General features: G+C 43.8%; 1 protein-coding gene across 1 annotated transcript in view; it reads left to right on the top strand.

Annotated features, from left to right (window-relative positions):
- TTLL5 (tubulin tyrosine ligase like 5) overlaps window positions 1-12,084 on the top strand; it is a 273,384-nt gene that overhangs the window by 174,108 nt on the left and 87,192 nt on the right. Inside the window, exon 15 of the mRNA XM_053697018.1 lies at window positions 1,234-1,328. Coding sequence (XP_053552993.1) covers window positions 1,234-1,328 — 95 coding nt within the window. The remainder of the gene's footprint in view (window positions 1-1,233; window positions 1,329-12,084) is intronic.

Raw genomic sequence — 12,084 nt, 5'->3', positions numbered from 1 at the left:
CTGACTGACCCTCCATACCTCCTGTAACTCACCCACCTGACTGACCCTCCCTACCTCCTGTAACTCACCCACCTGACTGACCCTCCTGTACCTCCTGTAACTCACCCACCTGACTGACCCTCCTATACCTCCTGTAACTCACCCACCTGACTGACCCTCCTATATCTCCTGTAACTCACCCGCCTGACTGACCCTCTTATACCTCCTATAACTCACCCACCTGACTGACCCTCCCTACCTCCTGTAACTCACCCACCTGACTGACCCTCCTATACCTCCTGTAACTCACCCACCTGACTGACCCTCCTATATCTCCTGTAACTCACCCACCTGACTGACCCTCCCTACCTCCTGTAACTCACCCACCTGACTGACCCTCCTGTAACTCACCCACCTAACTGACCCTCCTGTACCTTCTGTAACTCACCCACCTGACTGACCCTTCTGTAACTCACCCACCTGACTGACCCTCCCTACCTCCTGTAACTCACCCACCTGACTGACCCTCCTGTAACTCACCCACCTGACTGACCCTTCTGTACCTTCTGTAACTCACCCACCTGACTGACCCTTCTGTAACTCACCCACCTGACTGACCCTTCTGTAACTCAACCACCTGACTGACCCTCCTATACCTCCTGTAACTCACCCACCTGACTGACCCTCCTATACCTCCTGTAACTCACCCACCTGACTGACCCTCCTGTACCTCCTGTAACTCACCCACCTGACTGACCCTCCTATACCTCCTGTAACTCACCCACCTGACTGACCCTCCCTACCTCCTGTAACTCACCCACCTGACTGACCCTCCTGTACCCCCTGTAACTCACCCACCTGACTGACCCTTCTGTACCTTCTGTAACTCACCCACCTGACTGACCCTTCTGTACCTTCTGTAACTCACCCACCTGACTGACCCTCCCTACCTCCTGTAACTCACCCACCTGACTGACCCTCCCTACCTCTTGTAACTCACCCACCTGACTGACCCTCCCTACCTCCTGTAACTCACCCACCTGACTGACCCTCCTATACCTCCTGTAACTCACCCACCTGACTGACCCTCCCTACCTCTTGTAACTCACCCACCTGACTGACCCTCCCTACCTCTTGTAACTCACCCACCTGACTGACCCTCCCTACCCCTGCTTCTCACATGCCTGTCACTCTGTTTTGATTTCACGTTTGACGTTGTGGGTACCGATGTCTCTTCACTGGGTCCTGTTGTAGGAGACTCAGCATTTAATGAGCTGTGAGGAGGCAGCTGATAGTAAAGTTCAGACGATTAATCATAAGGATTTTCAGGCATTTATTGCTGAAGCCAAGTAAGTAACATGAGAAAACATCGCCCCCACCAGTGTATCAGCAGTGCCTGTCTATGTGTTTAATATTCTGCACCCCCACCAGTCTATTAGCAGTGCCTCTCTATGTGTTTAATATTCTGCACCCCCACCAGTGTATCAGCAGTGCCTCTCTATGTGTTTAATATCCTACACCCCCACCAGTGTATCAGCAGTGCTCCTCTATGTGTTTAATATCCTACACCCCCACCAGTGTATCAGCAGTGCCTCTCTATGTGTTTAATATCCTACACCCCCACCAGTGTATCAGCAGTGCCTCTCTATGTGTTTAATATCCTACACCCCCACCAGTGTATCAGCAGTGCTCCTCTATGTGTTTAATATCCTACACCCCACCAGTGTATCAGCAGTGCCTCTCTATGTGTTTAATATCCTACACCCCCACCAGTGTATCAGCAGTGCCTCTCTGTGTTTAATATCCTACACCCCCACCAGTGTATCAGCAGTGCTCCTCTATGTGTTTAATATCCTACACCCCACCAGTGTATCAGCAGTGCCTCTCTATGTGTTTAATATCCTACACCCCCACCAGTCTATTAGCAGTGCCTCTCTATGGCCTAGATTTAGAGTTTGGCGGTAGCCGTGAAAACCAGCGTTAGAGGCTCCTAACGCTGGTTTTAGGCTACCGCCGGTATTTGGAGTCATTCAAAAAAGGGTCTAACGCTCACTTTTCACCCGCGACTTTTCCATACCGCAGATCCCCTTACGTCAATTGCGTATCCTATCTTTTCAATGGGATCTTTCTAACTCCGGTATTTAGAGTCGTGGCTGAAGTGAGCGTTAGAAATCTAACAACAAAACTCCAGCCGCAGAAAAAAGTCAGGCGTTAAGAGCTTTTTGGGGTAACGCCGGTTCATAAAGCTCTTAACTACTGTACTCTAAAGTACACTAACACCCATAAACTACCTATGTACCCCTAAACCGAGGTCCCCCCACATCGCCGCCACTCGATTAAATTTTTTAACCCCTAATCTGCCGACCACCACCTACGTTATACTTATGTACCCCTAATCTGCTGCCCCTAACACCGCCGACCCCTGTATTATATTTATTAACCCCTAATCTGCCCCCCTCAACGTTGCCTCCACCTGCCTACACTTATTAACCCCTAATCTGCCAAGCGGACCGCACCGCTACTATAATAAAGTTATTAACCCCTAATCCGCCTCACTAACCCTATAATAAATAGTATTAACCCCTAATCTGCCCTCCCTAACATCGCCGACACCTAACTTCAATTATTAACCCCTAATCTGCCGACCGGAGCTCACCGCTATTCTAATAAATGTATTAACCCCTAAAGCTAAGTCTAACCCTAACACTAACACCCCCCTAAATTAAATATAATTTTAATCTAACGAAATTAATTAACTCTTATTAAATAAATTATTCCTATTTAAAGCTAAATACTTACCTGTAAAATAAATCCTAATATAGCTACAATATAAATTATAATTACATTGTAGCTATTTTAGGATTAATATTTATTTTACAGGCAACTTTGTAATTATTTTAACCATGTACAATAGCTATTAAATAGTTAAGAACTATTTAATAGTTACCTAGTTAAAATAATTACAAAATTACCTGTAAAATAAATCCTAACCTAAGTTACAATTAAACCTAACACTATACTATCATTAAATTAATTAAATAAAATACCTACAATTACCTACAATTAAACCTAACACTACACTATCAATACATTAATTAAATACAATACCTACAAATAACTACAATGAAATAAACTAACTAAAGTACAAAAAATAAAAAAGAACTAAGTTACAAAAAATAAAAAAATATTTACAAACATAAGAAAGCCATCATCAGCCAATCAGAATATTCCTACCTTAATTCCGTTTGGCTGATAGAATCCTATCAGCCAATAGGAATTCGAGGGACGCCATCTTTGATGACGTCCCTTAAAGGAACCGTCATTCTTCAGTTGGACGTCGACGGATGAAGATGGGTCCGCGGTGGAGGTCTTCAGGATGGAGCCGGTCCTCATCGGATGAAGATAGAAGATGCCGCTTGGAAGATGATGGTTGCCGGTCCGGATCTACTCTTCTTCCCGGATAGGATGAAGACTTTGGAGCCTCTTCTGGACCTCTTCAGCCACCGGATGATGGATCGCCAGCCCCCGCTTGGGTTGGATGAATATTTTGGAGCCAGGACCGATCGGTGAACCTGGTATGGTGAAGACAAGGTAGGATGATCTTCAGGGGCTTAGTGTTAGGTTTATTTAAGGGGGGTTTGGGTTAGATTAGGGGTATGTGGGTGGTGGGTTGTAATGTTGGGGGGGGGGTATTGTATGTTTTTTTTTACAGGCAAAAGAGCTGAACTTCTTGGGGCATGCCCCGCAAAGGGCCCTGTTCAGGGCTGGTAAGGTAAAAGAGCTTTGAACTTTAGTAATTTAGAATAGGGTAGGGCATTTTTTTATTTTGGGGGGCTTTGTTATTTTATTAGGGGGCTTAGAGTAGGTGTAATTAGTTTAAAATTGTTGTAAGATTTTTCTTATGTTTGTAAATATTTTTTTATTTTTTGTAACTTAGTTCTTTTTTATTTTTTGTACTTTAGTTAGTTTATTTCATTGTAGTTATTTGTAGGTATTGTATTTAATTAATGTATTGATAGTGTAGTGTTAGGTTTAATTGTAGGTAATTGTAGATATTGTATTTAATTAATTTAATGATAGTGTAGTGTTAGGTTTAATTGTAACTTAGGTTAGGATTTATTTTACAGGTAATTTTGTAATTATTTTAACTATTTTAGCTATTAAATAGTTCTTAACTATTTAATAGCTATTGTACCTGGTTAAATAAATACAAAGTTGTCTGTAAAATAAATATAAATCCTAAAATAGCTATAATGTAATTATAATTTATATTGTAGCTATATTAGGATTTATTTTACAGGTAAGTATTTAGCTTTAAATAGGAATAATTTATTTAATAAGAGTTAATTTATTTCGTTAGATTTAAATTATATTTAAGTTAGGGGGGTGTTAGTGTTAGGGTTAGACTTAGCTTTAGGGGTTAATACATTTATTAGAATAGCGGTGAGCTCCAGTCGGCAGATTAGGGGTTAATGTTTGAAGTTAGGTGTCGGCGATGTTAGGGAGGGCAGATTAGGGGTTAATACTATTTATTATAGGGTTAGTGAGGCGGATTAGGGGTTAATAACTTTATTATGATAGCGGTGCGGTCCGCTCGGCAGATTAGGGGTTAATAAGTGTAGGCAGGTGGAGGCGACGTTGTGGGGGGCAGATTAGGGGTTAATAAATATAATATAGGGGTCGGCGGTGTTAGGGGCAGCAGATTAGGGGTACATAAGGATAATGTAAGTAGCGGCGGTTTACGGAGCGGCAGATTAGGGGTTAAAAATAATATGCAGGGGGCAGCGATAGCGGGGGCGGCAGAATAGGGGTTAATAAGTGTAAGGTTAGGGGTGTTTAGACTCGGGGTACATGTTAGGGTGTTAGGTGCAGACGTAGGAAGTGTTTCCCCATATCAATCAATGGGGCTGCGTTAGGAGCTGAACGCGGCTTTTTTGCAGGTGTTAGTTTTTTTTTAGCTCAAACAGCCCCATTGTTTCCTATGGGGGAATCGTGCACGAGCACGTTTTTGAGGCTGGCCGCGTCTGTAAGCAACTCTGGTATCGAGAGTTGCAGTTGCGTTAAAAATGCTCTACGCTCCTTTTTTGGAGCCTAACGCAGCCATTCTGTGGACTCTCAATACCAGAGTTATTTTAAAGGTGCAGCCAGAAAAAAAGCCAGCGTTAGCTACGCGGGTCGTTACCGACAAAACTCTAAATCTAGCCGTATGTGTTTAATATCCTACACCCCCCGCTCACACCAGTGTTTCAGCAGTGCCTCTCTATGGGCGCCATGTACTAAGCTTCGAAGTGACCGTCCGTCTGTATTTCCGCGTCAAAATTCGCTCACGATCTGCTTCTCGTATGTATCAATCTGCGATCTGCTCGAAAAAACCACTATTTTCATCAGCGATCGTAATTTTACTCAACTCATCGTTCCGAAGCCTTTTTCCACTTACTACATGTTCGATCACACGTAAATTCGCTGTAATCGGAAATTATGAATGTTACAACTAATCCGCCCGCTCCAACTTTCACTGTAACTTCGCGTGATTTGCTTCGCGACCATTTAGGTAGCGAATACAATAGAAAACTATAGGGGGTATCAACCTGACGCCAGGTAGAAGTACTTAAGTGAAAGGACTAGACTACTATTGTAGCATTATTGGTTTTTGGATCAGTGAATGAAGATGGAGACAGTTTTGCAGGACTCGATATCTTTTTTAGTGGGTCCTTGAGCACTCACTGCGTCACTAATTTTCTCCCAAATAATTTTCTTACGAGCGCCTGGGGTTTGCTTGACTCGACCACCATTAATATTGTCATAATATTCGAGTACTAGATCAACAAGTACAACATTCTGTTGATGCGAGAAGTTAGGGTTGCGAGTCTTCTTAGAAGTAGCAGAATCTCCGGAGCAAGCCATCTTGTCAAAGTGAATACCGAAAAGTAAATAAACAATATTCTAAGATTTCTGGGAAAATGCACATTCTTATACATGTCAGCAGCCAGACGTTGCCGCTTGTCTGGCGATTATGACACCTAGATCGTCACGTGGGTAAAGAACTAAACCAATCAGGTCGCAAACTGCTTCTTAACTTTGCTCTTTCGCGCCGAACGAAGCTTCAAAGTTATCAATAATCCGATTGTCTTCGACACACAATAGACGCGAAATTTTACGGCTTGGTTTTTAGTACATTCATGTAACGAAGTGCCATCCGCATGGTGCGAATGCCAGCGGGTTATTTCGATACGGTCTGTGCGAAAAAATTGACGCCTTAGTACATGGCGCCCTATGTGTTTAATATCCTACACCCCCCGCTCACACCAGTGTATCAGCAGTGCCTCTCTATGTGTTTAATATCCTACACCCCCACCAGTGTATCAGCAGTGCCTCTCTATGTGTTTAATATCCTACACCCCCACCAGTGTATCAGCAGTGCTCCTCTATGTGTTTAATATCCTACACCCCCCGCTCACACCAGTGTATCAGCAGTGCCTCTCTATGTGTTTAATATCCTACACCCCCACCAGTGTATCAGCAGTGCCTCTCTATGTGTTTAATATCCTACACCCCCCGCTCACACCAGTGTATCAGCAGTGCCTCTCTATGTGTTTAATATCCTACACCCCCACCAGTGTATCAGCAGTGCTCCTCTATGTGTTTAATATCCTACACCCCCACCAGTGTATCAGCAGTGCCTCTCTATGTGTTTAATATCCTACACCCCCCGCTCACACCAGTGTATCAGCAGTGCCTCTCTATGTGTTTAATATCCTACACCCCCACCAGTGTATCAGCAGTGCCTCTCTATGTGTTTAATATCCTACACCCCCACCAGTGTATCAGCAGTGCTCCTCTATGTGTTTAATATCCTACACCCCCCGCTCACACCAGTGTATCAGCAGTGCCTCTCTATGTGTTTAATATCCTACACCCCCACCAGTGTATCAGCAGTGCCTCTCTATGTGTTTAATATCCTACACCCCCCGCTCACACCAGTGTATCAGCAGTGCCTCTCTATGTGTTTAATTTCTTCTGTTAAGTGTGATCAGTCCACGGGTCATCATTACTTCTGGGATATTAACTGCTCCCCTACAGGAAGTGCAAGAGGATTCACCCAGCAGAGCTGCATATAGCTCCTCCCCTCTACGTCACTCCCAGTCATTCTCTTGCACCCAGCAACTAGATAGGTCGTGTGAGAGGACTATGGTGATTATACTTAGTTTTATATCTTCAATCAAAAGTTTGTTATTTTAAAATAGCACCGGAGTGTGTTATTACCTCTCTGGCAGAGTTTGAGGAAGAATCTACCAGAGTTTTGCTATGATTTTAGCCGGAGTAGTTAAGATCATATTGCTGTTCTCGGCCATCTGAGGAGTGAGGTAAACTTCAGATCAGGGGACAGCGGGCAGATGAATCTGCATAGAGGTATGTAGCAGTTTTTATTTTCTGACAATGGAATTGATGAGAAAATCCTGCCATACCGATATAATGTCATGTATGTATACTTTACACTTCAGTATTCTGGGAGAATGGTACTTCACTAGAATTACACTGTAAGAAGGACATAAAGCTGTTTAATAACTAGAGATTATGTTTAACGTTTTTGCTGGAATGTAAAATCTTTTTCATTTGCTGAGGTACTGAGTGAATAAATGTTTGGGCACCATTTTTCCACTTGGCAGTTGCTTAAATCTGTTTTTTCTGTCAGTTTCTGTTCTCCCTCACTGCTGTGTGTGTGGGGGAGGGGCGCTTTTACTATGCATCAAATATTTCAGTCAGCAACTCATTGTATTCCCTGCATGATCTGGTTCATCTCTACAGAGCTCAGGGGTCTTCAAAACTTATTTTGAGGGAGGTAATTTCTCTCAGCAGAGCTGTGAGAATTATAGTTTGACTGAAATAAAAACTTTTATTCTGTAATTTGTTTCCTGCTTTCAGAAATTGTTATCTTTGCTAATGGGATTAAACCTTTGCTAAAGTTGTGTTGTTTACAAGGATTGAGGCTATAACTGTTTCAATTTATTAATTTTTAACTGTCATAGATCTTCTGTGCTTCTTAAAGGCACAGTATGTTTTAATATTATTCTATTTGAATTGTATTTCCAAGTTGCAAGTTTATTTGCTAGTGTGTTAAACATGTCTGATTCAGAAGATGATACCTGTGTCATTTGTTGCAATGCCAAAGTGGAGCCCAATAGAAATTTATGTACTAACTGTATTGATGCTACTTTAAATAAAAATCAATCTGTACAAATTGAACAAATTTCACCAAACAACGAGGGGAGAGTTATGCCGACTAACTCGCCTCACGTGTCAGTACCTACATCTCCCGCTCAGAGGGAGGTGCGTGATATTGTAGCGCCGAGTACAGCTGGGCGGCCATTACAAATCACATTACAGGATATGGCTACTGTTATGACTGAAGTTTTGGCTAAATTACCAGAACTAAAAGGTAAGCGTGATCACTCTGGGGTGAGAACAGAGTGCGCTGATAATATTAGGGCCATGTCAGACACTGCGTCACAGGTGGCAGAACATGAGGACGGAGAACTTCATTCTGTGGGTGACGGTTCTGATCCAAACAGACTGGATTCAGATATTTCAAATTTTAAATTTAAACTGGAAAACCTCCGTGTATTACTAGGGGAGGTGTTAGCGGCTCTGAATGATTGTAACACAGTTGCAATACCAGAGAAAATGTGTAGGTTGGATAAATATTTTGCGGTACCGACGAGTACTGACGTTTTTCCTATACCTAAGAGACTTACTGAAATTGTTACTAAGGAGTGGGATAGACCCGGTGTGCCGTTCTCACCCCCTCCGATATTTAGAAAAATGTTTCCAATAGACGCCACCACAAGGGACTTATGGCAAACGGTCCCTAAGGTGGAGGGAGCAGTTTCTACTTTAGCTAAGCGTACCACTATCCCGGTGGAGGATAGCTGTGCTTTTTCAGATCCAATGGATAAAAAGTTAGAGGGTTACCTTAAGATAATGTTTGTTCAACAAGGTTTTATATTGCAACCCCTTGCATGCATTGCGCCGATCACGGCTGCAGCGGCATTCTGGATTGAGTCTCTGGAAGAGAACATTGGTTCAGCTACTCTGGACGACATTACGGACAGGCTTAGAGTCCTTAAACTAGCTAATTCATTCATTTCGGAGGCCGTAGTACATCTTACTAAACTTACGGCGAAGAATTCAGGATTCGCCATTCAGGCACGCAGGGCGCTGTGGCTAAAATCCTGGTCAGCTGATGTTACTTCTAAGTCTAAATTGCTTAATATACCTTTCAAAGGGCAGACCTTATTCGGGCCCGGGTTGAAAGAGATTATCGCTGACATTACAGGAGGTAAAGGCCATGCCCTGCCTCAGGACAAAGCCAAGACTAGACAGTCTAATTTTCGTTCCTTTCGTAATTTCAAAGCAGGAGCAGCATCAACTTCCTCTGCACCAAAACAGGAAGGAGCTGTTGCTCGCTACAGACAAGGCTGGAAACCTAACCAGTCCTGGAACAAGGGCAAGCAGACTAGGAAACCTGCTGCTGCCCCCAAAACAGCATGAATTGAGGGCCCCCATCCGGGATCGGATCTAGTGGGGGGCAGACTTTCTCTCTTCGCCCAGGCTTGGGCAAGAGATGTTCAGGATCCCTGGGCGCTAGAGATAATATCTCAGGGATACCTTCTGGACTTCAAATACTCTCCTCCAAGAGAGAGATTTCATCTGTCAAGATTGTCAACAATCCAGACAAAGAAAGAGGCTTTTCTACGCTGCGTACAAGAGCTCTTGTTAATGGGAGTAATCCATCCAGTTCCACGATCGGAACAGGGACAGGGGTTTTACTCAAATCTGTTTGTGGTTCCCAAAAAAGAGGGAACTTTCAGACCAATCCTGGACTTAAAGATCCTAAACAAATTCCTAAGAGTTCCATCGTTCAAGATGGAGACTATTCGGACAATTTTACCTATGATCCAAGAGGGTCAGTACATGACCACTGTAGATTTAAAAGATGCTTACCTGCACATACCGATTCACAAAGATCATTACCGGTACCTAAGGTTTGCCTTCCTAGACAGGCATTACCAGTTTGTGGCTCTTCCATTCGGATTGGCTACAGCGCCAAGAATCTTCACAAAGGTTCTGGGTGCTCTTCTGGCGGTACTAAGACCGCGGGGAATCTCGGTAGCTCCATACCTAGACGACATTCTGATACAAGCTTCAAGCTTTCAAACTGCCAAATCTCATACAGAGTTAGTGCTGGCATTTCTAAGGTCACATGGATGGAAGGTGAACGAAAAGAAAAGTTCACTCGTTCCACTCACAAGAGTTCCCTTCCTGGGGACTCTTATAGATTCTGTAGAAATGAAGATTTACCTGACAGAGGACAGGCTATCAAGACTTCAAAGTGCTTGCCGCACTCTTCATTCCATTCAACACCCGTCAGTGGCTCAATGTATGGAGGTAATCGGTTAATGGTAGCGGCAATGGACATAGTACCCTTTGCACGCTTACACCTCAGACCACTGCAACTGTGCATGCTAGGTCAGTGGAATGGGGATTACTCAGACTTATCCCCTTCTCTGAATCTGGATCAAGAGACCAGAAATTCTCTTCTATGGTGGCTTTCTCGGCCACACCTGTCCAGGGGGATGCCATTCAGCAGACCAGACTGGACAATTGTAACAACAGACGCCAGCCTTCTAGGTTGGGGTGCCGTCTGGAATTCCCTGAAGGCTCAGGGACTATGGAGTCAGGAGGAGAGTCTCCTGCCAATAAACATTCTGGAATTGAGAGCAGTTCTCAATGCCCTCCTGGCTTGGCCCCAGTTGACAACTCGGGGGTTCATCAGGTTTCAGTCGGACAACATCACGACTGTAGCTTACATCAACCATCAGGGAGGGACAAGAAGCTCCCTAGCTATGATGGAAGTATCAAAGATAATTCGCTGGGCAGAGTCTCACTCTTGCCACCTGTCAGCAATCCACATCCCGGGAGTGGAGAACTGGGAGGCGGATTTCTTAAGTCGTCAGACTTTTCATCCGGGGGAGTGGGAACTTCATCCGGAGGTCTTTGCCCAAATACTTCGACGTTGGGGCAAACCAGAGATAGATCTCATGGCGTCTCGACAGAACGCCAAGCTTCCTCGTTACGGGTCCAGATCCAGGAGCAGTCCTGATAGATGCTCTGACAGCACCTTGGGACTTCAGGATGGCTTACGTGTTTCCACCCTTCCCGTTGCTTCCTCGATTGATAGCCAGAATCAAACAAGAGAGAGCATCAGTGATTCTAATAGCACCTGCGTGGCCACGCAGGACTTGGTATGCAGACCTGGTGGACATGTCATCCTGTCCGCCTTGGTCTCTACCTCTGAAACAGGACCTTCTGATACAGGGTCCCTTCAAACATCAAAATCTAACTTCTCTGAAGCTGACTGCTTGGAAATTGAACGCTTAATTTTATCAAGACGTGGGTTTTCTGAGTCAGTTATTAGTACCTTAATACAGACTAGGAAACCTGTTACCAGAAAGATTTACCATAAGATATGGCGTAAATACCTACATTGGTGTGAATCCAAAGGTTACTCTTGGAGTAAGGTTAGGATTCCTAGGATATTGTCTTTTCTACAAGAAGGTTTAGAAAATGGTTTTTCTGCTAGTTCATTAAAGGGACAGATCTCGGCTCTCTCCATTCTGTTACACAAACGTCTGTCAGAAGTTCCTGACGTCCAGGCTTTTTGTCAGGCTTTGGCCAGGATTAAGCCTGTGTTTAAAACTGTTGCTCCACCATGGAGTTTAAACCTTGTTCTTAATGTTTTACAGGGCGTTCCGTTTGAACCCCTTCATTCCATTGATATAAAGTTGTTATCTTGGAAAGTTCTATTTTTAATGGCTATTTCCTCGGCTCGAAGAGTCTCTGAATTATCAGCCTTACATTGTGATTCTCCTTATTTGATTTTTCATTCGGATAAGGTAGTCCTGCGTACTAAACCTGGGTTCTTACCTAAGGTAGTTACTAACAGGAATATCAATCAAGAGATTGTTGTTCCTTCTTTATGCCCAAATCCTTCTTCAAAGAAGGAACGTCTACTGCACAACCTGGATGTAGTCCGGGCTCTAAAAT

This window comes from Bombina bombina, chromosome 1 (assembly GCF_027579735.1).
Source record: "Bombina bombina isolate aBomBom1 chromosome 1, aBomBom1.pri, whole genome shotgun sequence".
NCBI lineage: Eukaryota > Metazoa > Chordata > Amphibia > Anura > Bombinatoridae > Bombina > Bombina bombina.
Note: the sequence above shows the minus strand (reverse complement) of the source record. Positions and strands in the feature narration are given on the sequence as shown.